This window comes from Gadus chalcogrammus, chromosome 8, assembly GCF_026213295.1.
Source record: "Gadus chalcogrammus isolate NIFS_2021 chromosome 8, NIFS_Gcha_1.0, whole genome shotgun sequence".
In the NCBI taxonomy this organism is placed as follows: domain Eukaryota; kingdom Metazoa; phylum Chordata; class Actinopteri; order Gadiformes; family Gadidae; genus Gadus; species Gadus chalcogrammus.
Genome location: NC_079419.1, coordinates 8,339,134 through 8,367,124, shown reverse-complemented (window position 1 = coordinate 8,367,124; position 27,991 = coordinate 8,339,134). Strand labels below are relative to the sequence as shown.

At 42.8% G+C, this 27,991-nt stretch overlaps 5 protein-coding genes across 5 annotated transcripts; 4 read left to right on the top strand and 1 right to left on the bottom strand.

The window, feature by feature from the left end:
- Positions 1–1,395: 1,395 nt before the first annotated feature.
- ccl25a (chemokine (C-C motif) ligand 25a) lies at positions 1,396–4,389 on the top strand. The gene is made up of 5 exons (XM_056595822.1): positions 1,396–1,505; positions 1,954–2,055; positions 2,343–2,460; positions 2,579–2,684; positions 2,785–4,389. Exons 2-5 carry the CDS (start codon positions 1,992–1,994, stop codon positions 2,815–2,817), a joined length of 321 nt encoding a protein of 106 aa, XP_056451797.1. The 5' UTR covers positions 1,396–1,505; positions 1,954–1,991; the 3' UTR covers positions 2,818–4,389.
- A 2,789-nt stretch (positions 4,390–7,178) lies between these two features.
- LOC130387237 (serine/threonine-protein kinase NIM1-like) lies at positions 7,179–10,309 on the bottom strand. The gene is made up of 4 exons (XM_056596251.1): positions 10,243–10,309; positions 9,371–9,691; positions 8,650–8,918; positions 7,179–7,940 (listed from the first exon to the last, which is right to left on the bottom strand). Exons 1-4 carry the CDS (start codon positions 10,307–10,309, stop codon positions 7,179–7,181), a joined length of 1,419 nt encoding a protein of 472 aa, XP_056452226.1.
- A 2,353-nt stretch (positions 10,310–12,662) lies between these two features.
- On the top strand, positions 12,663–18,401 carry pnhd (pinhead). Its single transcript, XM_056595810.1, has 7 exons — positions 12,663–12,742; positions 13,274–13,369; positions 13,601–13,740; positions 14,066–14,339; positions 14,871–15,052; positions 16,072–16,130; positions 18,058–18,401. The coding sequence occupies exons 1-7, from the start codon at positions 12,691–12,693 to the stop codon at positions 18,206–18,208; spliced, it is 954 nt and encodes a 317-aa protein (XP_056451785.1). The 5' UTR covers positions 12,663–12,690; the 3' UTR covers positions 18,209–18,401.
- Positions 18,402–19,650: 1,249 nt separating this feature from the next.
- Positions 19,651–21,590, top strand: admp (anti-dorsalizing morphogenic protein). The gene is made up of 5 exons (XM_056595809.1): positions 19,651–19,987; positions 20,137–20,270; positions 20,391–20,513; positions 20,678–20,867; positions 21,160–21,590. The coding sequence occupies exons 1-5, from the start codon at positions 19,681–19,683 to the stop codon at positions 21,588–21,590; spliced, it is 1,185 nt and encodes a 394-aa protein (XP_056451784.1). The 5' UTR covers positions 19,651–19,680.
- A 2,856-nt stretch (positions 21,591–24,446) lies between these two features.
- cib3 (calcium and integrin binding family member 3) lies at positions 24,447–27,727 on the top strand. Its single transcript, XM_056595821.1, has 5 exons — positions 24,447–24,527; positions 24,801–24,912; positions 25,701–25,848; positions 27,027–27,222; positions 27,637–27,727. The coding sequence occupies exons 2-5, from the start codon at positions 24,898–24,900 to the stop codon at positions 27,656–27,658; spliced, it is 381 nt and encodes a 126-aa protein (XP_056451796.1). The 5' UTR covers positions 24,447–24,527; positions 24,801–24,897; the 3' UTR covers positions 27,659–27,727.
- Positions 27,728–27,991: the final 264 nt, after the last annotated feature.

The window sequence follows — 27,991 nt, the reverse complement described above, 5'->3', positions numbered from 1 at the left end:
TTAGCAGCAGTTTCTCATCAGTGTCATTACATTGTTGATTGTTATCCAGAAATAACTGCAGAGAACCTTGGCACATTCAAAAGGTGCCTGTTAATACCTTAATTCGAATTGATGGCCTGGGATCAATAGTGATTAGTGCATTGTATCTTATTAGAAGGACATTTTTGTCAAAAACAGGAAACTGCGCTTGTTGTCTTTGAGGTTCCACATGGGTACCTCAAGAACTGACGCTGAAGGCAAAGAAAGAAGAGCTCAGTGAAATGCCTCATTAGCACTAGCCGGGTGGTTGCGAGTATCAACACAGAGTAAACACAGAGATCCACTATCTGGTGTCTACCAGGGCCTTTCACGGCCCACTACTGAGTGTCACAAAATGCAGCTTGGTTCACAACATCCACTGTGAAATGCAAACCGCACATTCACAAGCAAGAATAGAAGCATTGCGGCGTATTTGATATGACATTGCCGACAGGGCTCTTTGACAGCACATCACCTCTTAACTATAATTAACGATATGCCTGTGTATTAGGAGCTGAGGTAATTTACGACGTAGGAGATAAACAACAAAGGGAGGTTTAGGCGCCGCATATGTGATCTTATACAGATTATGTATGTATATATATTCATATATCTATAATAGTAATTATTAGAGTAGTAGAAGCTCATGTACTCCTGCCATGCTAATTATTGAATTGAAATTGAAAGTTAAAACATTGTATAATAAACATTCCTTGGCCACAAGAGTTGTTTAGCAATTGACTTTTATGGTGTGATAAAGATTATTTTAAACCATATCTTTGGGAAATTCCACTTTCCATATGAAGCCCAATAGGCAGCATGAGTTGGAACATTTCCTTTGAAGTGCTTTGGTACTTTCCCAAAACCATAGAACAATATAAACCAAACTTGTTTGTACATGCAGGATAAAATAATAAAAAAAAAACATTGTAATACTACAAATCCAAATTTGTTCATAGAAAATACATCCATTTAATTCCAAGGGGAATCAACCCTGCGTGCTTTTCTTAAACCTTCAGTCATTGAAATCCACAGTTTTCACAAACCTTAACACCATTGTTATGGCAAGGACTTTTATTTACAGTATGTCAGTGTTTTTGTTTCTCCATACTGATCAAAGTCAAATCAAAAAGTTGATTATAACTATCTAACTATTTATCAGCCATCCCAACCTTTCAATCTGGGTCAGAACGAAAGTATTGGGTCTCAGCTTGTCAGCAACAGAGATGTCTTTGACAAATCAGTTGGTATTTAGGCACAAGCTATGTGAACTTGTGGCAGGGTTGCACTTTCCATGAAGCAAAACAGCTTAAAGTGAAAGGACACAGGAATGAAAGAGACCGAAAGGCACAAAGGTTAGTTGTTGAAACATGATGCTTGGCACAACACCCAATGCACAGCCACCATATAAGAGAGCCTTACCTGCACAAGGAAATAGACAGAGCTGGGAAGGAGTGGATAATCACACAACTCTGTGAAAATAAAAGGTATGTGATCTGATTAAATAATTCTTATTTATCGAAAGATATTTTTCATCGAAATCATGAATGTGTGTATTTGAGTTATTCCTTTATTATGATCTATATTATCATTAATTATGATCAAAGAGCATCACATTATGATTGATTGTAATTCATTATATTTACAATTTTGAAACGTGTTTCAACGTTTCAAAATATAGTACTGGAAGTCGATGATGAAAACTTCTTAAATTGGTGTCGACCAAGTCAGCTTTTACATTTTCCTGTTGGCCAATGAAAAGAAAAAGAAACTCATAAGTGTCTTAAGATATTAGATATATAATCTTAAAATATTCCGGCGGAGTTAAGAGATCAGAGGAACATGGGGAATATTGGTTCAAGGTCGACTCAGTGTGGGCGTGCTCTAGCCTTGATAAGGTGCACTGATTGCACACGTCTCTTGTTTTATTCTCAGACGCAGTGTTGTTGAGAGCAACCGTCACAAGCAGAGCCATGAGGTTTCAGATGCTCTCCTTCCTGGTCATCCTCTCCTACCTTTATCTCACCATGGCACAAGGTAAGGGACTTTCCTTAAAGTTGCATTTTGTAAATTTTTGGACTGCAACTATTAAATCCATTAGAAAAAAATCTGAGAAAGAAAGTTGCTCAAAAACTTGTCCATCACAGGACTTTGAAACAAAGCTTGCTCAATACAGGTGGTTTATGGTAAAACATGTATAGTACAGGTTTTAAAGAACACATCTCCCTTGATTTGACTCATTACCCTGTGGGAAATACTATTTTCATATTCCATATTTTTTATAGTTATATTGCCCAAGTTATTGAATTCTTTATTTTCTTTAGGCTCCTACGATGACTGCTGCTTGGACTATTCTAAACGAATCCCGCAAAAATATAGAAATCGGGTGGTGAAGTACAGGATTCAAGAACCCGAAGGAGGCTGCAGCAAACCCGCTGTAGTGTAAGTGTAAATAGAGGGATGAATAGAAAGACATGGTGACATGGAATAATGACCTGGGCTATGAAACATATGCGGTTATCAGAACAAAAATTCCACATTGTTCTTTTCATGTTTTCAGCTTCACACTCAAGAAGGGAAGGTTCATTTGCGCAGACCCTAAACAAGAATGGGTGCCGACTTTGATGAAGAGGGTCGACAAAATGAAGACCTACTCTATCACCAAGGTCCAGAAAGAGTTCATTTCAGCATCTTTCAACCTGAATGTGAGTTCAAAAGCATGAACTGCCGGCTCAACCAATTTTTTCTTTTGTTGCTTTTACACAGAAGCACCACCATCAAGGGCCAAAGAGAGGATGAAGCCATACTCTCCAACAATAGACAATATATTGTCCTTACACTTATTATTGCAAAATCTCCCTGGGCCCCTGGGACTTCAGGGGTTTGATGTTGGTCAGATATAAGTTTGGTCTGCTATTTTTTCATTTTATTTTATATCCATGGCCATAAACTTTATATACATTGACAATATCTAGTGTGGTATGGAGCATTGTATTTCTGGTGCTAGATATATTTAGGGGGTGATGGCTTATTGATGTGCAAAATGTCTGGGGAAAAGGTTGCAATAGTTGTATGATGCAGTGATGGACTAAACTTATGCTAATAAAATTGGCTGATCTTTATTTTTCTACGTATGCAAGATGTGTCAGCCTATTTTTTTTTAAAGACAATCAGAAAACCTTCATGGAACTGTCAAGAACCATGATTAATTACTTTACAATATCGTTCCCCAAGGTGTAACTGATAGAAAGAGATACATTTATTCCTTATGTTAATTCCTTATATTCAACTACTCTACGATTAACAATTAATGTGCTTTTTACTTTATCTTTCTGGAGTTGTTTTGTGTATCTTGAACAAACCTTCCGCAAAGAAGTTGTTGATGGTTGAGTTGTGTAAATAAATACATTTGAATAGATCATCTTCTTTATCTGTATGGTGCAGAATAGACACAGAAACACATTTGCCATGACTGATGGCATCGCCATTGAGATATTGGTCAGAGTGCTATAAAGGGAAAGTTGGTTCAAAATGTATTTATAACTAGGTAATGCTTAAAAATAAGGGGAAATTAAACGTCTCCAAATGTTTTCCAGAAGGGTTAGGGTTGGCGATTAAGCTTTTTCCCAATGATGAAAGCCGTTGCATTTGCAGTATAAAGAATCTTTAGTGTTATGTGTTGCCAAATTCCAAGCAATAAAATCGATCCAAGCACATTGCGATAAAAGGAACATAATTAATGCTCTAAATGATCGATTAGCGTTGATTTATTATATAGCAACCAGTTCTAGTAGGAGGTTTGACTTTGGACAACCACGCTGAAATGGCTGTGAGATAAGAGCTAACAGGAAAGTTACAGATAAAAGCTTCCAAAGTGAGACACAATTAATTTGTTAGTCCCCGTTGTTTGTTTGCAAGGGTTTGACTTTGCGGGAAAATCTGGTTGTTGTAGGCAACGAATGTATCCCGTCACCACGTCTCTTTGGCCCAAGCAGTGTCTTTAGATAAGGTAGCCCAATGGCCCCTCTTGGTCATATTCTGTATCAGCTACACACTCAATGCATGCCCATGCAAAGAGCCTGCATTGCATTTCAAAATGTTATGCTGTCACGCACGGTGTGACAGCGTTATCATATGTCGATCTTTGACGCCACTTGTTCTTTCCCCTTGAGATACCGTTCCTGGGTTTTAAGTGATCTGTGAAAGGGAGAATAAAGAAAAAGAAAGAAGATTGTGAAACCCTTGTAGATGTTTTTGGATAAGACAGTGATCACAGTGTATCCGAACTTGGGACCCACTTAGGGCCGACAAATTGCTGACCTGCTGCCACAGATATTTGATGATACATTTTTTATGAGGTATATATAGGCCTACGATCCAACCAATTTCTCATAAATGTATTGGATATGAATAAACTGTCTAATGATTTTAAGTTAAGACCAAACCACTACTCGCATGATGTACATGGTGGGAATTTGATAGGTTTAAACGGTGTAGATGCAGAAAAAGAAGTTGGGGTCACACATTTACCAACCAGAAAATGGGGTCACAGGCCAAAAAAAGGTGTTAAAGGTGTTAAACATGGTAAATATGTCTTCCAGAATGTTTTCACTTATTATAGCTTGGTAGCTTTTACAATAACATGATCTGATTAACAACATACACATTTTCAGATTAGTGGTAACGACCAAATTACCGAGAACACATGTGCCCCTTTAAGATTATCTAGTGTGAGGTTACATATTTAATCAATGCGTGTGAGGAAAAGGCGTAGTCTATTTGAAAGAGCTGTTTAGAACGGCTCCTGCTGCCATGGATACTATGAAATCATAAATAAATAAATGAATATGACGACAATTAGCCATAATGGTTAACTACATAGCCTACAATCTTCTCTCGCCAACTATTTTCCCACCCATGAAAAAGTTGTCACTCATTCAAATTGTCATTGTGTGTGTGTGTGTGTGTGTGGGCATGTGTGTATGAAAAACAAAATGTATTTCTATTGCCTTTGGCTTGTGTGTGCACATTTGACTCCATTACTTTTCATATCTTCCCAGACATTAAACTGCCTGCACAACACCCATTTTTGAATAACATATCTAACGGTTAATAATTGCCTCTAGCTGGATGCCAGCGGATATGTATGATTTCATCCATCCATTTGTCTTATTCTCCACAATGCAGAGCCGCCAAGTGATTGGCTGGAAGCCTTCTTTCTGATTTTACATTTGCTGAGTGCATCCGTGCATGTAACACAATTTGTCATGACCATTTGTCTTTTCTGATTGTTCATTCTTGTTCCACCTGAATACGTCGATGCAAGTTCTAACCGTTTTATGCTGTTTTTCCCTGGGAATTGATGCAAGCGGGAAATATGATCGGATTTAGGTGGTTGTGCATCAGCATAACTCATGGAGTGTTTTATACCATTGTAAGAGCTGGATAAAAAGTAGGGCAACGAATAATTCAATGCTAAGCTCTCTACACTCCAGTAGAACATTATAGTGTAGGCTACATAAAGACCGGCAATGGGCTATGCTTTTACACTGCCAGCTCTCTGATAATGTATGCATACAGTCGTCTGTGGAAACCTAACTGTTTACATTACAGCGCACTGCAACTGAACCCTCAAACATTGTGATAACGGCTTGAAATCCAACACCGTGTTAATGGACTCATTTATCATCTTGATGCTGCGTCCCAACAAGCGCTGCTGTTGTCCCCCGCACCTCAACAAGCAGGGGGAGTTTCAGTCGTCTGTCTGGTCCAATACAGTGGAGAAGAGAATGAGGCCGAACTGGTTTTCTTTTACTACAAGTGAATATGAGCATTGTGAGTGAATGAAATGCGCACCAGCGGATGGAAACAGCGATTCTGAATTTGTAAGGAACTAACAAATAGTGGTTTGTAAGGTAGTGGTTTGTAAGGAAGTAGTAGTTTGTAAGGAACTTTGTTGTCAGTGATGATGTTCATATTGATGCAAGGAATTAAGAGGTTGTTTGTGTGTGTGTGTGTGTGTGTGTGTGTGTGTGTGTGTGTGTGTGTGTGTGTGTGTGTGTGTGTGTGTGTGTGTGTGTGTGTGTGTGTGTGTGTGTGTGTGTGTGTGTGTGTGTGTCTGTGTGTGTGTGTGTGTGTGCGTGTGTGTGTGTGTGTGTGTGTGTGGCACATCAAACACTATCACAAGTGAGCCTAACCTCTTAACTTGTTGAGCTATCTCTGCCTTTTTAATTTCATTTCGTAGAATTTGCTCTGAGCAAATATATCCATCTACTACTAAGAATGAATTGTTTCAACAGAAGGACTCATTAGTCATTATGAAGAAAATATTGCTGTGTATATAATGTGGTGTATAAATATGTTTCCCGGAAGCCATGCAAATAAGTATTACCAGGAGTAACATCATTCTGAATGATAAGAAATGATGATTATACCTGATGGAATAATGTGCCTCCACATTTGATGGTAAAATGTGCATAAGCTTAAAAATCTCTGAAGCACATCCCCACGTATTTAATCACATCCCTTGGGAATGTGGTGTATTTTCCAACATTTTCAAAGTAGTCCATCAATAGTTTGAAACTTTTATTCATTTGCATGAAAAATCTGTATTTAAAAAAGTCAAACATTACTTAAACCCCCCAAAATATGAAAATACAGGATTGCCTTGGTAATTTCTTAGCCTTAACGATTTGTGTGCACTTTCGGTTCTACTGACAGACGGCAATGCATAATGTTAATAATTGTCTAGGCTAAGAATCATTTGAATTCAACATTTGTAGAAACTAAACCTCAAGTCTTTAAAAGGATCAAAAATGTATCCAGAATTTCTTTGTAGGTTCTGACCATAGACTGTAAAACCTCCATTTAATTTCAGCTGCGGTCTACATATTAAAAACATCATCCATGTGGTTTGATAAAAGTTGTTCGGCCCAACACTAGACAAAATGTTAATGTTATATGTTACATAGTGTTTAGTAGCGTGACGACACGAACGTCACGCAATATCCCAGAGTTTGAGATCTCAATCATGGGATATTGCCCAGTATTCCGAGATAGCGATATCTGCTATTACTTTATGTGTCCACCTGAGTAAACCACAGTAGCATCAGCTACCCGTGGGGCCCCACCCACGGCCATGTTCTCCACCTTAGCAGACCCTACATGATCACACAGACCACCGTGAGCCACCGGCCGCCCCCGCCCCCGGCGTCGACGCGCTCCTGCCCCAATCCGCCCAGCGACACGTGGGACCTGACGCCGTGGTACCCCAGGGCCTCCGCGGACCTCCTCTTCTGGATGCGGTGGTGCAGCACCCTGTAGGTCCCCGTGATGGCGCCCCGCAGCTCCGGGCTGCGGTCACGGAGGAGGTGGAGCTCCGTGACGCCCAGTGCCGCCAGAGCCGCCTTGGCGTCCGTCTCGTCGGCGCTCAGCACGCGGGAGGCGTCGGCCAGGTGTCCCGGCGTGAGGCCCGGCGGCGGGAAGGCCCGCGGGTACTCCACCCCCCGCAGCCAATCACAGGCCATGATCTGCTCCACGGTCGGCCGGTCCGCCGGCACCCGCCTCAGGATGTCGGTGAGGAGTCTTTGGCAGGGCCGGGGCACGTGGGCCGGCACGGCGAAGCCCCCGAGCAGGATGGAGCTGCGCAGCGTGTGCAGGTTGGTGCCGGCGAACGGCAGGGCGCCGCTCACCATGAAGTAGAGCAGCACGCCCAGGGCCCAGACGTCGGCGCTCTGGCCCACGTAGGCCTTCTGTCCGAAGAGCTCTGGGGCGGCGTAGGGAGGGGAGCCGCAGGGGGTGGCCAGGGCGTCGCCGCGGCCGCAGGCGGTGCTGAAGCCGAAATCGCCCACCTTGACGCAGCGGCTGGCCGTGAAGAAGACGTTCTCGGCCTTTAGGTCCCGGTGGACGATGTCGCTGTCGTGCTGTGGCAGGAAGAGGGATGGGGAAAAAGGTAGAAGCTTACATTTTTATGACTTGAACGCTTTTATTGTCTAATGTTTGGTCTGCTTATGTCTGTAGTGACCTGTAAAATGAGGTTATGTTTTACACAAGTTTCTGTGTAGTGCAAAGGTATCCGGTTATATTATTATTTATTTATTTGATTAGGACAGTGCACATTAATCAATATGTCAGCCAGAGTATCAATATAAATATGCCGGAGTTAGCTTAATTGCTAATTTTCATCCGTTGTCCTAAGGCAAATATATCTGATCTTTACCTCAGATAAGTATTCCGGAGCATATGTTTAACTGCCTGTCGGGATGTTGTTTATGCAGGATGTAATAGATCAGAGATTATCACACAAACATACCTCAGGCCTGTGTAAAAAAAAACAATATACCTGCTGTTATCAAACTGCTATTAATGGCTTTTTATGTGGATTTACACATATTTATTGGTAAAGCATATCATGGTTCTTGTATATAATATGTATATATTACTTAAATATAAATATATATTATAAAATGGAACCCTAGAATAATACAAAGTGTGTCTACAGCTGGTCTGCATAGATTTAACAAGTCGATTCATTTGATTGACTTAAAGCTGGCATTGACTTTTGAGCTTCACAGACAGTTGTGCTATATGTGCTGAAAATAAGAAGAAGCTCATGCTGTTGCAGGGATTTACCATGTGTTTGACTGCAGACAGCACCTGGGCGAAAGTGAGCTTGCTCTCAAGGTCTGAGAGGCGCCCACTGGTGCAGATGTGGGAGAAAAGCTCTCCTCCGTCTGCATACTCCATCACCAGGTAGAGTCTCTTGAAGGTCTCCACCACCTCATACAAGCGCACAACGTTCGGATGGGCCAGCTTCTGCATGCAAGAGATCTCCGAGTGGAACAATTCCTGGCTCTGCTTCTCAAAACGTGCCTTGTCCAGGATTTTCACCGCCACCCTCTCTGTCCATTAGAATCCATGGAAGGGAGGGAAAATAGAGGTTGGCACTCAAAACTGGGCCCTTCACCTCAGGGTATTTAAATGAATTAGCACTTTGTCTTGTTTTTTCACACTGGCAACTACGCATGTGTCTAGTTTTAATGTGATGTCATCACCAAAATTAATTCCAGACGATTTGCGTCGTTTCGCAATAATAAAGACTTGACTTGACTAGAATGAATTAAACAGCTTTGCATTTATTTACGAATGTGTTGTTTCTTGCTTTGTCTGTCCTTCTATCTATCCAGTGTACCCCTACCTAGCTATGAATACATTTGCATTATATGTGTACGCAATGCGGACACTTCAAATCAAGGATTTTCTCATCGACAGTACGCTGCCTAAGTGCTCTTCAGCAAGGCGTCTTTGCTGAGATTACCTGCACAAACATAACAAGGGTCAGGTGAGCTCTCACCATTGGTCAGGTCGTGTATCCCGAGTCGGACCTGGGAGAAGTTTCCAGACCCGATCTCCCCTCGTAGCTCATAAAGAGACACCCTGCGCCCGAAGGTCACCTCGTCCATCACCCTCTCGCAGTGCTTCAGGTCATAGACGGCCTTCTCAAACACGCTTCTTCGCTTCACCTCTCCCTGGACCTCCGAGACATCCGCCTCGGACCGGTTCTCTTTGTTCCCTTCTCTCTGCGCCACCTTTTTTCCGTGTTTTTCCGCTTTTGGGAAGGCAGGCGGGAAGGCTTCGACGTGTCGGGAGATGGCCTTGTGCTGGGCTCCTTTCCCTGGGGAGTGGAGGACGAGAGGGGAGGTGGACAGAGCAGGAACATCGGGGTATTAATGGAAATATATGGGCATTTCTTTCAGAATTAACGTAACCCCAAATACTAAGCATGGGGCAGTGTGGCGTCTGTGGTGACATGTCTGGGAAAGCATGTTACTTTGTGTTCATAAATTGCCTGAGGAATTTCAGGTGCTGTTCAATGTTGTGTTTCTTAAATGAGTGGCAATGACAGAATGTCATGTTCAGCTTGTTCATAATGCACTAATCAGGATTCGAACCCTCAACCTAAGAATCACCAGTAGACGGCATAATCCCGTTGAGCCACTGACATTCCTAAACTGCATGAAGCCACAAATTTGGGTTTAAAGGTAGTTGGGGTTATTGGTAACCAACCATACCTGAAAATTTGACCCCTATGGAGTGTAGTATGGACCCCTAACTATGCTGCTATCACTGTTCAGTGTAGTTTTGAGTGCAATAGATTCGATGCAATAATTTTGTTTGTATCTTAGTATCCTCAAAAATAATAGGAGAAAAAACGTCTGTACTTACATAACAATTTCCCTTTTGTTTTCTTCTTATTCTTCTCGGCGTAGTCGATACTTCCGTTCAAATACATTCTCAATTCTGTCGGTATTTGTCGTCATGGACAACTTGGAAAAGGCAAGGTTTTCTTTGAGTATTGACTCCTGCTTAATTGAAGGAATGACAAACTCCAGACCTCGGATGGCCCCGACGGTCCACTGGCCACTGTTCCGTGAGGAGCGTTGTAGTGGCACAGAGGCAACGGCCTCTCCTGCAGGGTGCCTGGTCGTATGACCTGCTCTTCCTCTGCGGCTCCTGTCCGTTATGGCTGACATAATCCGAACCTGACGTTCCTCAGCATCCAAACTCTGTAATCCCTGAATATGCCCCTGTAATCCCTGGGCGCTGGAGTCCATAACAGGGGCAGATGAGATTAGTCCTGAATTACAATGTAACGGGCTGCATGTGATATAATAGGTCTGGCTGGCAGGGGGGGGGGGGGTCAAACTTGTGACCTCTCCGTGGAAGGTCACAAGTGATTTAAAAGGGGGTGGAGTTGCTCATTGCCTTGTGTGCGCCGATGCATTGCTTTATTGCTCTATATTGCACTACTTCAATGGTTCAATGTCATTCATCTAAAATGTCGGGAAAGAAAAACGAACCATGCACCTTCTAAGTTGTGTTTTTATTCAAATTTGGGTTTTTTATATTTTGTGTCTGCATGTTTTTCCTATTCATACACGGGTCCGCAGCCCTGCTTTACATACAGCGCCAGGTTCAGGTGTCTACTTATGTTATGGCGAGGCTGCATTAGGTCTGGAGGAAAGCCTGTGACCAAGCCTCTAGCCAAAAGGTAAGACCTGAGCTCCCAAAGGGCCACATTCAATCCTCAGTAGACAGTACATGTGCCGTCTATCTGTCTGTCACACTTCAGCACTACCCAATCCTCTGCCCTAAACAGGGCTAACATTATGGATTGGATGGCAGAGGGTTAAAGGTGGATACACTCTGAACTCATGTTGCAGGTGATGTGTCACGTAACGGTATACCTCATAGGACATTGCTTGCATCGTTACATCATGGGCAGGAAATATACACTTTTCATTAAAAAGGTGAGCTTAAACATGTTATGGTTCGGTAATGTTGTGACATGTCCATCGTAACAGGCTACAAAGAGTTAGAAGCCTAATAGCCTCAAATTCTGAATCTAGGCCGGAAAAATGATCTTCAATGTTTGGATTTCAGACATTGTGTTTATCAACGGATGATTTGGAGTAGATAATTAGATTATCTCTTTATGTTGAATAAGCGTATCATGTCATGATGACAACGTATCTATCCAATGATTCTAAATGATTTCAGGGAGCAGCCATTGAAACTCCTGTTAGGGTATCGCCTTAGTCAAAGTGTCTGGCGGCTGACGACTATCCTAACGATGATCCGGTGATGGGGGGCCCGCCGTGAGGGGATCACATTAGCACATCAAAGCCTTGCAGGCCTCTGCTAGAGATGTTGCTCCAGAAGGTATTAGGATGCAATGGCTAGAGGCTACCACAACGTCTGCGATTTACTCAAATTCAGTTGCATTTTAAAGTTTTATGGGACTTTTTTATTGATATTGGGTTGATCAAAAACACTGCATGTTTCAACAATTGTTTTTTCCTGGGTGAAATTAGTTCAGGGGCCAGAAAAACCCCAAGTAGTTGATTTTAGGATTCCTTTCTATTTTTCTATACCACGCGTGGTATCTTCTTTATAATTTCCTCTTTACCCAAGAGACGACGAGGTAAATGAACAAATATAAGAAAGGATAATATTATCTGAAAACTAACATAGATGTTAGTTTGTACACGACATGTACTTATCTCTTGACTATAGTCGCTCCCGCCTTGAAACCTTTGGGATTCCAAGGGCCGGCCATTTGGCCCCCACGTTGAATAAACACAAAGGTGCCTGGGTCCCTCCAAAAGGGAGCTTCACAGCCCCCATGCTGAGCCTTGTTTGTGTGTTTAGGCCAGGGTTTTGAGGTGCTAAACACCTACCCCCCCCGGAGATAAAAGATGATTAATGCCTTTGAATGAGTCCCGCTTAAAGGCTCAGGCCTACTTAAGCCCTTCATTAAGGTCCAAGCGAGAGGGAAAGTCCACACACTAGAGACAGGGCATCTCACCAGAGCCCAGGGGGAACAAGAGGTGAAAGCTCACGACGTAGGGAGCTCTGGCCTTTGAAGTGGACCCCCGTCTGCTAGGAACTCCCTGAGGCACTGGGAATGGAAATTTGATTACTCGCACTTTTTACTTCTTCAGCTTCTTCAGAAAGGAGTTCCCACACCATTGGAGGGAGACGTTGTTCCCTTCCAGTGTCATTCCAGACGGCAGCAGCGGCAGTGAGGTCCTGTATAAATATCAGAGGCTTCGATAAGCTCAGGGTACAATCTGGAACTGGCTGCTGAGCAGGAGCATACGGACTACAGCTATGGATACACATGGGTCCAGTCTGCTCTATCTCACCGTCCTCTACCTCACCCGTGAGTACTGTTTGTTCTGTGTTTTAGGTTGACAGCTATTTGCTAATTGGTGTTCATTATTTGTCTTGGCCAAGATACGTTGTAATCATTTTTATATGAATTTATGTGTGAGATGAAGGGGAGGGGGATGGTGTGAGAAGAGGCGTGGGGGAGGGTGAAAGTGTATACCGGAGGGAGAAACGTATTTCAAGTAAAATAATCTCAACAAAAATAGATGTAGTCTGGATAAATTGAACCAAGTATTTTATTTGAATGTCGTTGCTGTTTGTTTGCTTATTTGGGGATTTTCTTCCACATTGTGACACATATTATTATTACATATTTAAATTATTAAATTATTAATAGTATTTTAATAATATACTTCTACAAATAGTTGTGAATTAATAAATGTACCTTTGTTGTTTTTCTGGCCCTTAATTAAAACTTCCTTCTGCTTGTACTGAGCGAATATATAGTTAAAACTAATGTTTTTCTGATCTGAGCAGCTGTATGTATGCAATGTATTAACCTGTTAGGTGTGGTTCTCTTCAGTGGCAGAGGTGTGGAGCAAGCATGGGGAGCAGAGAAACCTGTTTGCCCTGAGAGCATGCTGCAGAAGACAGAGCCACTTTGTTTACATTGGTCAAGGTAAAAGGATTGAAAACCAGTTTTACACAAAGATTAACATAACCATTGTTTTGTCTGAAATAAAACCTCAATTGGGTTCTCTGTATGAGGATAATGGTCTACTCTACTCTCATTTTCACATTTTACAGGATAGTTAAAATACAGGAAAATAGTTTTAATTTTCTTTTATTATTTATCAATGCATGGGAAATATTTTCATGCCAATAATGTATAATTGTGTGTTGTTGGCAGACATCTCTGGGAGTCCGGTCAGTATGGACGTGGGCATGTGCCGTTCCCACTGTGGGAGCGCGTACAGGACATCAAACGATCGCACGCAGCAGGATTACCTCAAGTATTCCTCAATGCTGGAATTTCTCCGAAGCAAAAAGGTGAGTGGACCCTGCAATTTTGAAACAGCCACAAGGGCGCACTGTTACCTCATTATTGTTCGCGAAGGCATAAAAACGAAATATATTACTTTGTCGACATTTTAGGAAATTACTATTCTATTTCACTTTTAGTCTTATATTTTCTTTTCAGTCTTTCCACGAAAATATGGCATATTGATATAGCTTTTTGCCAATTATAAATACAGAACTACTCATTATCGAAACCCAAAAGCTTAGCACTTTTATTTGGTATGATAGTCCAACGATGCCATCAACCAAGGAACACGTTTCAACATGTCTTAACAATATGATTTCTTACTAATAGATGGGGCCGCGAACGACGTACACGGAGAGCGCGGAGCCCCCCGAGCACACACCGTCTTGCGGGGAGAGCCACGTGTGCGAGCCCACGGGGATGAGAGTGGACCGGGTGCTTCTGTTTGAAGGGCCACGGGAGGTCGAGGTGATCCAGGAATGCCATTGTGAAACAAGAATCACCCAGTGTCTCCGGACCCCTGCATTGAGGACCTATTTCTTTGAGACGCCTTACGAGAATGTTGTCGACGTCGGAGGATGCACTAAGTCCAAGGGCTCCCCAGGTGTGTATGGCCTTTAAGGTCATAGCTAGGCCTACCTGCATTATCCAACATGCTTCAATATACTTACAATTATTCCCGTATGTGACAACTGAAGCATGAGTCACAGAAAATATAGTATAGGTATAGGCCACTAACCATTACAAGAAATCTTATTTAAAATGGCGACAGGTTTCTGTTTACATTGCGCTGCTTTGTAATTGGCCCGCAGTCTTGAGGGGAACATACATCAATATTAGGCTAAATCTACTGTATGTTCCGGTCATTTTAACAGAAGCTTGATTTTGTTTATGTATTGTCGCACAGACATTGACACTGTAAATGTTGTGTCTATAATGTTGTCCTACCAAAATCGAATGGCCTCATAATTAATGTTATTCCTAAACTAGTGCTTTTCCTCCTGTGAAAGGGGTCCCTTGGGAAACCTCCCCTCATTGAACATCCCTAAACACTAAAAAATAAAACCCTCAAGTCAAATAAAGCTACATAAATTGTAAACTTGACTGTATACATTTATTCCTGTGTCCTTCTCAGATGGATTCTCCTGTGTCCCCACCAAGTTTGCCTCAGCCATAGTGGAGACCCCCAACAAACTGAACCTCGTCCAGACGGTGGTGGCCTGTGAGCTGAAGGAGAGTTGTTACCGAGTCCCATCTATCGAGTACTACTACGAAATAGTGGACCAAACAGACGGAATCAAAGAGGAGAAACTAAAGGTTGGTTCAGGCAAAAACGTGGATGTTTTGAAAGGTCTTCATACTATTTGAAATGTTCACAAAGCCTAGAGTTCTTAATTTCCCCTCTCTACGAAGATTAAAAGTCTGCTTCTGATTCGGGCCTGTATAATCCACATGTGTCCTTTGATAGGCTAGTGTACAGGAAGCTGCAAAAGAAAACCCCTCAGACAGGGTAATTGCATTTCTTTAGGCACATCAGGACGTCTAGAGGAGAGTACTCAATCCCCAATAGGGCTAGTGGCTGGCACCGCACACACTCATGTGTTAAGTGCTATAGGATATCACACGTGCATGGCTCCATTGGGCCTACTATACCAATACACATTACACGATAGAGCCGTCTGGATAGCAATAACATTTTGAAAAAGGCGATTGTTTAAAAGTCTTTCGCTTTCTGGCTAAAAAACACACAAAAAACACACACATAACAACTAAAAGTTGTGTTTTAATTAGTTCTTCACTGATCAGAAAGAAGCCATTCAACACAGATGTAACTGCAGCTCTATACTAGGATTGTGATTCAAACTATTTGGTGAGGTTCATTGAAATGTACCACTCAATCCTTTTTTTCCCCACAATCCTCCTCCACATCATCAGTCATAATCAGAGAGCATGGCCTTCGGTAAAACCAGATTTCACATGGTGGTTTATAAATAAACCCGGAGCAGAAACAGAACAAGTAATTGGGCCAGCCCTGCGTCAGAGCCGTCTGCCAGCCTTCACACCAAGGGTGTGAAGAAAGAGCAAACACAAATGGTGTCGCAGGTGTCAAATCAAAGCAGTTGCCATGTTAAACAGCACATGGCCCGCCCCCTACCCCCTATCCCCCACCCCCCTGCCACTCTACCCCCCCCCCCCCCCCCCCCCCCCCCCCCCCCCCCCCCACACACACACACACACACACACACACACACTCCCCCCCCCACCACGCTGGTCAATATTTGTGGGCTAGCTGTGAGCTGATGGCCCTCTCTGTGTTTTGCTAATTCTTTCCACAGGAAATAGACGTGGGCAGATGTATGGGAGGCTGCACTGCAGGAAACCGATGCCTTCTCAGGTAAGCATGAACACAGCTGGCCCAGAGTCAACACCCACCCCCCCCCCCCCAGCCACACACATACCCCCAGATCCCACCTTCCCTTCTCCTAACAACTGTGTGTGAGCAGGGTGTTAAATTGATCCTCCTTAACCCCAAACACCAAATGTGTATGTAGTCGGTTCATTCATTCCCCTGCAACCAATGCTTGCAAAGCAAACCAGTATTGAAAAATGGGTGTCGTCACAGTGAATATACTTCTGAAAATTAAGAAAAATAGGAAATATTCTTATGCAAATCAACATCTCATTGTTAATGTAGTACACTAGCAAAAGATTGGGCAGTTCATGTATACCCAATGGTTTACTTGGATATGCATGCTTTGGCTTTCAGGCTTGGGTAAACCAGCCAATCAAAACAATCGAGATTAGATACTATTATAGGAAATCCTTCTATATTTCATTGATAGCCAGTGTTGGGGAGTAACGGAATACATGTACCGGCGTTACGTATTCAGAATACAAATGATAGCTTACTGTATTCCCTTACAGTTACAATTGAAATAGTTGGTATTTAGACAGTCATTTACAGTTACATTGTTGAAATCAATGGATTACATGAGGATACTTCTGTTTCAGCAGTTTATTCGTGCTTTCACACCAACAGCATTTAGTGCGCACTAAACGAGTTTGGTCCCCTTGGTTCGGTACGTTTGCGTTGGTGTGTATGCATGCAACCACCTCACTTCGATGTGAACCAAATCAGCCGACCGAGACCTCCCTGAACAGCTGGTCTCGGTTCGCTTCCAAACTAACCCTGGTACGGTTCGCTTGAGATGTGAAAGCGAACGCACCTCGGCCCGATCCAGTTCTACAAAGCATATGCCTCTTTGGATGTAAGAGGCATATGCCGCTCAGCCGTGCGCATTATGGGAATTATTGTTTGATTAGCGGTAACTCCAAGACTAGCAGGAATTTGGACAGACACCCACATAAAACGTATGCTGGAAAACACACATAAAAATGCAGATGATTGAAAGATTCTCTCTCTCTCTCTCTCTCTCTCTCTCTCTCTCTCTCTCTCTCTCTCTCAAGGCGATTTTATAGGCAACACCTATGCACTTAGCTCAGTGAAAAAAATGTTAGATGTAATAGCAAATATCTTTCGCATGACCATACTCTTATAGTCTTTGTTCCACTACAGCAATTATCTAAAATAGTTCACTTTCAGGGAGACTTATGCCTAACACATGCAGCCAGTTTGAACAGAAGAACACACCAGAATAGGCCTGTTTAGTAAGCAGGATTTGATGCCGCATTCCTACACTTAAGACATAAAATGGAATTCTGTAACTGGATACATTTGAAAAGTAACCTTCCCAACACTGTTGATAGCCTATTGTTTTATGGCATATATTATGGTATATTATGCTATAGAGTAAATAGATAGACCCAGGCATTGTGAATCACGTCGCAGTCTATCAGAAAGACACAGGCCTGATTGCTTACTATCTCAAAATGAATATTCAACAGCAAACTAGAACCAGGGCCATTTCAAAATTGATAAAAAAATTGAAAAATAAACATTTATTTTAAAAATGATTTATTTACAAAAGGCCTGCGCCTTAGCTCCAGCCGGTCTGTCTGGTCACCCTGACGTATAGCTAATGTGTGTTGGTGGGCTGTGGGAGGACTAGCGTGATAAAATGACCACATTTCTTTACAAACATCTCCGTTGTTCCACATCATGGCAGTCCATATAGTGTTGTAGTTAAGTCAAACTCAGACTCTTATTTACTAATATAACAAACCTGTTGGCAAAATGTATCTTTCAGAAACGCTTAATGATATACTGTATATGTGAAAATATGTGTTTAAATTAATGGAAATTTAGACTTTGTTTTTTAATTGTACTTCAAGTGTATTCAATCATCGTCTTCTGATTGCAGGAGCCCCTCTGATCCAGAAATATGTCGACTTTGGGCTGAAAGACCACAAACCTCTTGTGCTCCACAAAGCCATGAGAGCCACACTTTCCTGAACCAGCATGGACAGACCCGCACCGTTCTTTCCATTACCTCGTGCCAATGCCAGAACTAAATATAGCGCCCTCCAGTGGAGCGCACCTGAACTGTTCCCCGCTAGGACGTTCGGGACGTGTATTTCTAATGCGGTTTTAGTATTTTTGATACAATTTTGATATTTCACGTAAGCCTTTCGTCTCTTCTCAAATAGTATTGTATTATATGTAATATATGTAAACTATATATTTTGTAAATAAAACCTATCCTAAAGCTATGGATAAAGAGTTAGTATTTATTTCATTAAGCAGAACCTTATGGTGCGACTTGGATTTAGTAGGAATGATTCTAAAAGCCTTCTAAAAGAGCAAGCGGCGTAAATACTTTGAATGAAACAATAGAAAGGCTCTAGGAATGACATGTAGGCCTGACACCTACCACTCTTGTTATCCATCATGAAGGCTACAGCAATATAAGACCAAGCACCAGGGCTTGGTATAGGATCTATTTTCTGTTATAACCAAAGAATCCAATTGTTAGTTGTCTTAAAACACGTGTCGGAGAGCAAAGAGTTTATTTTTTTTGTATAAACGTGTGAAACAACAAGTTGTGTTATCCGTAGACTACGTGAGAAGTTTAAGACTTGCTTACAGGGTGTTAGGTGGACAAAAAACACTTTGATGTCCCTGATAACAATTATATTGAGGGCAAGTGAGTTCAGATTTTAAACTGCACATCGTGCGTAAAGATCAAGGATGACACATGACACGGCACTTAAAACATTAAAAGGACTGTTTCTCGCATCACACAACTATCTACTTTGATCGTTAATTGGGTTTCAATAACATTGATCAAATGTAGCCCCACCGTTGATTTGAAGCTTTCATTTTCTAAATATCAATGCGTAAAACAAGCATCTGGAAATGTTAAAAGGTTTCAAGGCTATTGCCTTGCCAGTCGGTGTTGAATCTCTATAAATTCATTGAATCAGTGATTATCCACATATAACTGGATAATAAGTTATGCAAATCCGACGATGTGTTGTGTAGCCAACGACACCCTTCTATTTAAGGAAGGAATGGGAGTCCCGCAAGACACTGTCCCAATTATCCTAAATTAATGGATTCCTTCAGCAGCGGTTAACCTCCCATGGCGAGCAGCAAACACTACTCCGCAGCCCAATTCTGATTTCGTCCGTTTTGTCTTTGCATTTTCCACATCCTAAACCAAATAAATATTCTTTGCAGAATGATACACCTGGCACTCCATATATCAAAATGTCCCAAGGGTCGGTTGGAATTAGTTGATTTGAAGTTTAATGCCAGACGTCTGCTGAATAAATCTGCAGTGGGGTTCACACCTTGTTAACCACGCCATTAGTATCCCTTTATATTCGCTGATTGGTGATTTACATTTGCGACCAAATAGCATCTTTACTACTGTTTACCGAGGCCAGGGGGACACTATAAACGGGGCCTGAGTATTTGATATATAAAGTCGACCTTCCAGGGACCAGCACTCACTCCAATTCCCAGTTCCTGGCTGGTTCGGATGCAGCTGCAAACCATGTCCGAGATGCTCCTCTTCGTTCTCAGCGTCGCCTCTCTATTGTGCAGGTCTGCCGGGAGGCCCTCCGTCAACTATTTGGAGAACCACTTCGAGACGGAAGAGGTTCGCTCCGAAGCCATCAAGAGGCTTTTGGAAGTTTTTGGAATGGAGGACCCCCCTCATGCTCGGGGCCACAAACAAGCGCCCCAATATATGCTCGATTTGTACAATACAGTGGCAGATGTGGACGGCGTTACCAAGGACCCTTATCTTTTGGAAGGAAATACCGTGCGCAGTTTCTTTGACAAATGTAAGTTCCACGGACAATGCAAATGATCCATCCGTTGTTCATGCTGTATATCCTCGTTCAATTGCCGTATGACGTGCACTGGGAAATAGAGCTACACACTGGTGGATGTGTTTCTCATGTGGTTTCTTTGTTGTGTTTTTTTCGGATAGTGCGCAGTGAACAAGAATACAGGTTCAATCTGTCCAACGTGGCCAGAACCGAGAAGGTCCTGACTGCTGAGCTGCATCTTTTCAAGTTGCGCCCTCAGTCAACCGTTGCATTCAACAGACATCATTTCTGCCAGGTAAACATTTCATGGATCAGAAGCGGAGGCAAATAACTAACAACAATACTGATCCAATCGCCAGGCGAGGAGAGATATTTATTTCAACCCAATCAATCTTTTTATTCTCTTCCCGTTCAGGTCAGCGTCTATCAGGTGCTTGATATCACGAAAAAGAACATCACGCAGGACAGAAAGCTGCTGTCCTCTCGACTCATCCCCATCCACTCAAGCGGCTGGGAAGTGTTCACCATCACCCAAGCTGTAAGTGTGCACTGCCCTAAACGTACTTACTTACTGATTCAAAATATTTCGTAAAAAATAAACAAATAACATTCTGTAACAAAACAAACAGGACTTCCTGTATTTAGATGTACAGTTGATAAATGTGTTAGTTATTAATTTTTTCTATTAATTTTTGCTTAAAGGTGCGCTCCTGGATGGTGGACGAGGGCAACAACCAGGGTCTCCAGGTAGTAGTGAAGACCCTGGGCGGCAGCCAGGTAGACATGAAGCTGGTGCGCTTCGCCTCCGGACGCAACCACCACCAGAGCAAGCAGCCCATGCTGGTGGTGTTCACCGACGACGGCCGGCGCTCCGCCACGCTCGAGGGAAAAGGTAGGCAACGTGCTAAGCTCGCCAGACCACTTCATTTCATTTGAGTGACGGACTTCTACAGGTGTAGAAATATATTGTGCACAAAGTTAGCTTTGATGGCCGGTGAATCAGGAGGTTGCATTATAATAATCAAAGCGAAGCATGACTAACCTCGACCCCTAGATGAGGGTGGTCTCCTCCTTGTCTACTTCCTCTGTTTGCCTTCAGAAGGTTCCCTTTGACATCTCATGATGTCCGCTCACTCTTTGTGTAAACTATTTGATTCTGACGGATTCTTCCCTTCCCCCCCCAGATCCCATGGACACGCCCCAGCTGCCCCACATACCCATGGCGGCGGGCCCCCCGGCCTCCCGCAGCGCCCGGTCCCTGGACTACGGCGACGAGGACCCCGGCAGCGCGGCGGCGGCGGCCTGCCAGCGCCTGCCCCTCTACGTGGACTTCGAGGAGATCGGCTGGTCGAGCTGGATCGTGTCGCCGCGCGGCTACAACGCCTACCACTGCAAGGGCTCCTGCCCCTTCCCGCTGGGGCAGAACATGAGGCCCAGCAACCACGCCACGGTGCAGTCCATCATCAACGCCCTGAAGCTCACGCGGGGCATCGAGACGCCGTGCTGCGTGCCCGACAAGCTTTTCTCCATCAACCTGCTGTACTTTGACGACGACGAGAACGTGGTGCTCAAGCAGTACGACGACATGGTGGCAGGGAGCTGTGGCTGCCACTGACCTCCCTCTTGCTCTCTACGAGTCACTAGCCGCTGAACTCTCTCTCCCTCGCGCTCTCTCTCTGTGAGTCTCTAGCCACTGACCTCTCTCTCTCGTTCCCTCTGAGTTACTAGCCATTGACTTCTCTCTCGGTCTCTCTGCAAGTCACTAGCAGCGGCCCTCTCTCTCTCTATGAGTCAATAGCCAGTGAGCTCTCACTCTCTCTCGCTCTCTACTTCAATGAGTCACTAGACACTGACCTCTCTCTTTCTCGCAATCTCTTTGTCTCTCTCTCTCAAAGACTCTGCTAGCCACCTCTCTCTCTCTCTCTCTCGCTCTCGCTCTCTCTCTCTCTCTCTCTCTCTCTCGCTCTCGCTCTCTCTCTCTCTCTCTCTCTCTCTCTCTCTCTCTCTCTCTCTCTCTCTCTCTCTCTCTCTCTCTCTCTCTCTCTCTCTCTCTCTCTCTCTCTCTCTCTCTCTCTCTCTCTCCTGATGGGATGGCTCAGTAATTGATACAGCCCCATGCTACAGCATGGGCTGTATCAATAAATATCCCTGCAGTCTGGATTTGTACATTTGATTAGCGATGAGTGAATTCATTTTATTTTTTTATCTCAATGAATCATAGTTTAGAACAACGGGCTAGAAATGAGTTATGTGTTATTTTTTAAAGTGGCGTTGTAATATATGTATATACTTATAAATTATAATATATGGCAGTGCAGCAAGTGATATCATGTGAAAAATATAAATGTGTATATTTTATGTTTTCCATTGTGAGCCAAAGTTGTAATAAATGGTGAAGAAAAATAACTCGTCGGTGAACTTTCTGTACTCCCCAATGCCTCATTCAAAATTAATAGAGACTTAACTGAGACTTAGTGCTGTCCATGGATCACTTTGTAGCATTCTGATTCCAAAAAATGTAAAAACGTCTACTCTACTCTATTTGATTTATTTAAAATCGTAACATCAATATCTAAATATATATTATGCATTAGTGATTTTGATAAAGAACCTACAATTATAATGATTAATACATTCGGAAATTATCGAATTACATAACATTGCTTATAGACGCCCTTTTTATTATTATATTATTGGTAATATAATAACTTGTAATCTGAGTGGCCATGTAAGAAGCGTCAAAGCTTGTAGAAGACACCTCATTATAAATGTGAGAGAGTGAGCCAGAGTGCATGGTTCCCCAGCAGAGGACATTGGGTCATCAGCCAGAAAGTGACAGACCGGTGTTGCTTGTGAACAGGGGCACAGCCACGTGGGGGCCAGGGGGGGCCCTGGCCCCCATAGGTCAGAGGATGGCCACCCCGCTGCCCCCTCCCACGTCTAAGAAAAAATAATAATTATTGTTTTAATTATTTTTATTTTAAGTCTTTGAGTGCTCTGAGTGCTGCGGTGCGTGGGTTTTAAAATATACTTTTTTGACAACCAAGTGCCACCCCAAATAAAAGACCCAGAGCTGGCCCCCCAATAAATAATGTCCTGGCTACGCCCCTGCTTGTGAAGGTACAATACATGGGTGGTTACCATTCAACAACTTCATGGCCCTGAACCACCCTCTCCCCGTGGGACATAGGGTTAAAGAGATTAAAAAGAAAAGCTTTCAAAGCAGAAAATAACTGAAAAGATTGAAAGAAAACCAATATTCAGGGCATGGCGTCACACGATGATATGATAAAAAAGAAACGTAGTCAATGTAACAAAAGCATTTAGTTTATCCCCAATTTCTGAATCACTCGCTAAATCTTGCAAATGCTTTGTTCGTTTGCTACAAAAAAAAACGACCGTGACGAACGAAAATGATCCGTAGTCACGAGATTATCTCACAACCCATCAATCTCCGGCCCTGATGAAAGCAGTCAGCTCATCAAACGGTCTATTTGCCCACTACAAAAACCCTGGCTCCACACTGCAGTAACCTGAGCAGGGCCAAGGCGTTGGTCATACAGTGGCACCAAAGGGGGTGGATGGCACTCGGCATGATGCCGGACGACAGCCCTGCCTCTTTGTCAGAGGGGCGCCCATTCTCTGTAGAGAAAACGATGAAATGCTGCCATTATAATGGAAGAACCAAAGGGCCCCAGGGCTGCTGGATACCTGATATGCCCCTTGGCCGCGCGGGTACTCTTTTGTCCTGGTATTTCATATCTGACATATCAACAGGGCCCCCGATGGCATTTTAATGTTGCGGCGGGCAATGGAGATGCTGCCTTGCTGGTTCGTGCACAGACATGGGGAATAAACAGACCATATTTTCGGCACAGCAGCTTGATGCCTATCAGGTACGTGTGTGGGTGGGTGTGCGTGCGTGCGTGCGTGCGTGCGTGCGTGCGTGTGTGTGTGTGTGTGTGTGTGTGTGTGTGCATGCGTCAGTCCTTGCTCAAACTTGGGTAATTGTCACGGCCTCTCGTTTTAGAAAGAGGAATTGTGCGGGCCGCTGAGTGAGACTTTGCTTGTGCCGGTCCTCTTTCACAGCGAGACCTACTTTAGTAAAGGAGAGAAGTCATGCTAGAGAAAGGTGCTGACACCTGTCAGATTCCCCCATCTGGCTTGATGGTTTACTGAGAACACAAGACCGGAGCCAACTGCTTAAGATGTCATGGATTTCGTATTTTGGTCATTCATCAAACCCCATTGAAGCAGATCTGGACGTGCTTGTTGACTATAAATTAAACAGGATTTTCTCTAAACAAACATATCTTTGAGATGAGGAGGTTGCTCAGAAGCCAGAAGTTTCTTAAGGTCAGAGGTAAACAGAAAGTTACCAGTGAAAGGATGATTGATACTTCAATGCAGTGTTTCTTTTGTTAAAAGACATAATTGAAAGGATTAATGTATGGTTATTTGTGTAAAGATTAAATACGTCAATTTAAAAGCATTTAAAAGTCTTACTGCCTTTGCAGGATTGCACATATTTTACAAGAAAAGAGATTCTCAGGTGAGTAACTGTATAGATTGTAAGGTGAATGTCTAACCATTGTGGTGGAAGATAATTGTTATATCTTGACCAAGTCATTATTCATCTTTGCTCAACCTAAATCAATTGTATATTTCCTTATTTGAATGAATCAAAGGTAATTTTAAACAATAATTGATTTTAATCAATGGTTTGTGTTGTTATTACAAAAAAGCCATTGCATTCAGGGTAAATGTTACTGTTACTTTTTTACCCTAACAAAGTAAGAACAGAGTCTTACGTACCTTTCCAAAGGCTTTTCTCTCGCTATCGGGACTTGGCACCTCAGCTTGTTCCTCTTGACTACACACACCAGCCAGATGTGAAGTTACCATATGAGTTGATTGGCAGCATGCCAGAGCTGAAGGTAGGCCCAGTAGCCCACACATACACACTCAAACACACACACACACACACTGCGCACACACACACACACACTGCGCACACACACACACACACACACACACACACACACACACACACACACACACACACACACACACACACACACACACACACACACACACACACACACACACACACCCGCTATCCCCGTGTTGTCAATACATAATTAATGGGCAATTAATTGACAAAAGTATTTTGAAAGGATATATGTTACCCGACGCTTTCAAACTTAAAGTAAACCTTGATGTTTCTAAAAGGTGCGCTTATCGCGATAAGATAAACGATGGCCTGTGTCCTCACAAAACGAAGACAGTTAACCGCGTGAGGGAACAGGGGTCTCCTTGCCCCCATGGCCCACAGAGAGGATGAGGTGAGCCTGAGTCTGTTATTCAACCAGACACCAATCAAATGGACGATACAAATACTAACTCTACTCTGCTTGGGTCACCCATCTTAGTTTATATTGTAGAATTTTCATGATTCCTATTATAAAGCAGGATTTAAAGTCTGAGTGCATTAGACTATATCATGAATAATAGTGTACATATTGTACAGTATAAAAAATGCAGAAAAAAAGTTGGCTAAATAATGAGGAGAGGGAAAAGACGCTGGGAGAACAAGTGAGGGTCACTCAGTAAGAGACAGGACCAGCACCTTGTTCCATGCCTTCAAACAAGGATTGGCTGCTGATTCAAATGTGGAATGAAACCAGCTTCTGAAAGCATGAGGCCAGTCCCCTCTCGTCTCCAGGATAACCCGTTCCGCCAGAGGATCGCCGAAGTGTTCTCGGAGGACGGAGAGGGGAACATGACCCTGGACGACTTCCTGGACATGTTCTCCGTCCTGAGCGAGATGGCCCCGCGCGACCTCAAGGCCTACTACGCCTTCAAAATCTACGGTGACTACGCCTGCTCCACAGGTCAACCAGGGAACCACCTCCTCAAAGGGGAGGAACGCGGAGGATGACTTCAGTCACGCAGTTCAAATGAAGTAGAACAATCAAATGCTTTATAGAGGGCATCTGGCAGGCAAGCGAGACAGAAGAAAGAACGACTAATAGAAACACAATCCCATAGATGACAGATAGACAGGTAGACAGGAAGACCGGTAGACCGATAAACCGATAGACAGATAGATACCCCTAAATGTAAATGGTAATAGATAGACAGATTGACAATCTAATAGATATATAGATAAACAATCTAATTAGATAGATAGATAGATAGATAGATAGATAGATAGATAGATAGATAGATAGATAGATAGATAGATAGATAGATAGATAGATAGATAGATAGATAGATAGATAGATAGAGAATTAAATAGACATTTACAGACAGTCAAATCTGGTAGATAAACAGATAATGCAAGTTTGCAGACAGACAGACTGATGTAGCTATAGATAGAGTTAGAGACGGTCAGACAGAGAGAGTGAGGGGTTACAGAGCTTTAAGCATGATCCAGGGAGTTATTAATGATTCATAGCGGCCATTATACAGGCGAACAGCTTGTGAAAGCCCCGCTTGCGCTGTGCACCAGTGTCCCCCCCCTAATTAAACAAAGCTGACAGATGAAGATATTGCAGGCACATAGCCCTAGTCATGGGTCAAAGGAAAGTTGCCATCTATTATTCAGCATCCATGGAAAAACAGTACGCACGCCATTGTTCGGGAAAATAATGCGAAATCCCTCAGAGAGTTCACAGTGGATCCCTGGAAGTCTAAAGCTCGATGTTGTCAGTGTGTCGCATGTATTATGTACACTATCTGGTTTTATATCCGCTAAAATGGGATATATTATACTATTGAAGGATTTGTTTCAGAACAAAGTGATTGTGGTGCTTGATCAATACAAAGGCAAAGAGGATAAAACAGAAGATTCACAGTGCCATCAGTTACACACTACAAATGAAAATGTAACAAACACACATGCGCACACACACACACACACACACACACACACACACACACACACACACACACACACACGGCAGTGTGCCAGTTCAAAGTAATATAAGAGAAAGAAACCCTACAAAAGGATCCTTATTGACCTTTTCCTTCCCTCGCCTGCATTAAGATTTCAACAACGACGACTTCATCTGCAAGCTGGACCTGGTGAAGACCCTGAACAAGCTGACGCGCAACGAGCTGACAGAGGACGAGGTGAGGATGGTGTGTGAGAAGGTGATGGACGAGGCCGACATGGACAACGACGGCCGCCTCTCGCTGGAGGACTTCCAGCACGTCATCGTCCGAGCACCCGAGTTCCTCAGGTACAGACACACACCTCAATAGGATTTTTGTTACTTTTGGTCTGAAGTTAATACTTATAGTGATTGATTAAAAATGACCTAAGTGCTTATCGCTTTACGAGAGGAAGCATTGAGGTTTAAAACTTCCCCAAAAATAAAACTTGCGGAACTTACTATCTATAACTATCTGTAGAATAGTAAAACAAATGAGAAAGATATTGGTTTACAATCTATTTATATGAGAAAGAACCCAAGTTCTGAGTGAGAGGGAATTATATGTTATGAGGGAAATTATAAGAATTGTAATTGCAAACAAGGTGTTTGGAATTATACAAACTGATACAAACTAAATGATAAAGAGTGGGCCTTGAACAGAGAAACAGATATGGGTTTGATGAAGTCATTCAATAACCCATCGAGCATGTATGTCCACAGCACCTTCCACATAAGAATATGAAGACCAGGACCGTATGCGGCTCACAGAACAAAGCACACTGCAAGAAACAAATCAGTCGTTTCACTTCTTCTTCGCTTCTACATTGATGCATTTATTTTGCACTACTCAATGTTGCACAACGATATATATATATATATATATATATATATATATATACACACTGTACATACATACATACATACACACACACACATACATATATATATAGATAGACACACAACCATGTTTTTATACAGCAGAATAATGCTGCGTGTTGCACTGAAAATGAACTCTGCAAAAGAGCATTCATTTTTCCAAAGCCTCACCTTTTCTCATAATATTTTGAGGTAGATG

Coding starts and splice junctions, on each gene's coding strand:
- ccl25a (XM_056595822.1), top strand. CDS start 1,992: ATGAGGTTTCAGATGCTCTCCTTCCTGGTCATCCTCTCCTACCTTTAT. Junction 2,056..2,342: donor TTATCTCACCATGGCACAAG/GTAAGGGACTTT, acceptor TATTTTCTTTAG/GCTCCTACGATGACTGCTGC. Junction 2,461..2,578: donor TGCAGCAAACCCGCTGTAGT/GTAAGTGTAAAT, acceptor TCATGTTTTCAG/CTTCACACTCAAGAAGGGAA.
- LOC130387237 (XM_056596251.1), bottom strand. CDS start 10,309: ATGTATTTGAACGGAAGTATCGACTACGCCGAGAAGAATAAGAAGAAA. Junction 9,692..10,242: donor AACAAAAGGGAAATTGTTAT/GTAAGTACAGAC, acceptor TCCACTCCCCAG/GGAAAGGAGCCCAGCACAAG. Junction 8,919..9,370: donor GATACACGACCTGACCAATG/GTGAGAGCTCAC, acceptor TCTAATGGACAG/AGAGGGTGGCGGTGAAAATC.
- pnhd (XM_056595810.1), top strand. CDS start 12,691: ATGGATACACATGGGTCCAGTCTGCTCTATCTCACCGTCCTCTACCTC. Junction 13,370..13,600: donor CTTTGTTTACATTGGTCAAG/GTAAAAGGATTG, acceptor TGTTGTTGGCAG/ACATCTCTGGGAGTCCGGTC. Junction 14,340..14,870: donor TAAGTCCAAGGGCTCCCCAG/GTGTGTATGGCC, acceptor TGTCCTTCTCAG/ATGGATTCTCCTGTGTCCCC.
- admp (XM_056595809.1), top strand. CDS start 19,681: ATGCAGCTGCAAACCATGTCCGAGATGCTCCTCTTCGTTCTCAGCGTC. Junction 20,271..20,390: donor ACAGACATCATTTCTGCCAG/GTAAACATTTCA, acceptor CTTCCCGTTCAG/GTCAGCGTCTATCAGGTGCT. Junction 20,868..21,159: donor CGCCACGCTCGAGGGAAAAG/GTAGGCAACGTG, acceptor TTCCCCCCCCAG/ATCCCATGGACACGCCCCAG.
- cib3 (XM_056595821.1), top strand. Junction 25,849..27,026: donor CTACGCCTTCAAAATCTACG/GTGACTACGCCT, acceptor GCCTGCATTAAG/ATTTCAACAACGACGACTTC. Junction 27,223..27,636: donor CGAGCACCCGAGTTCCTCAG/GTACAGACACAC, acceptor GTATGTCCACAG/CACCTTCCACATAAGAATAT.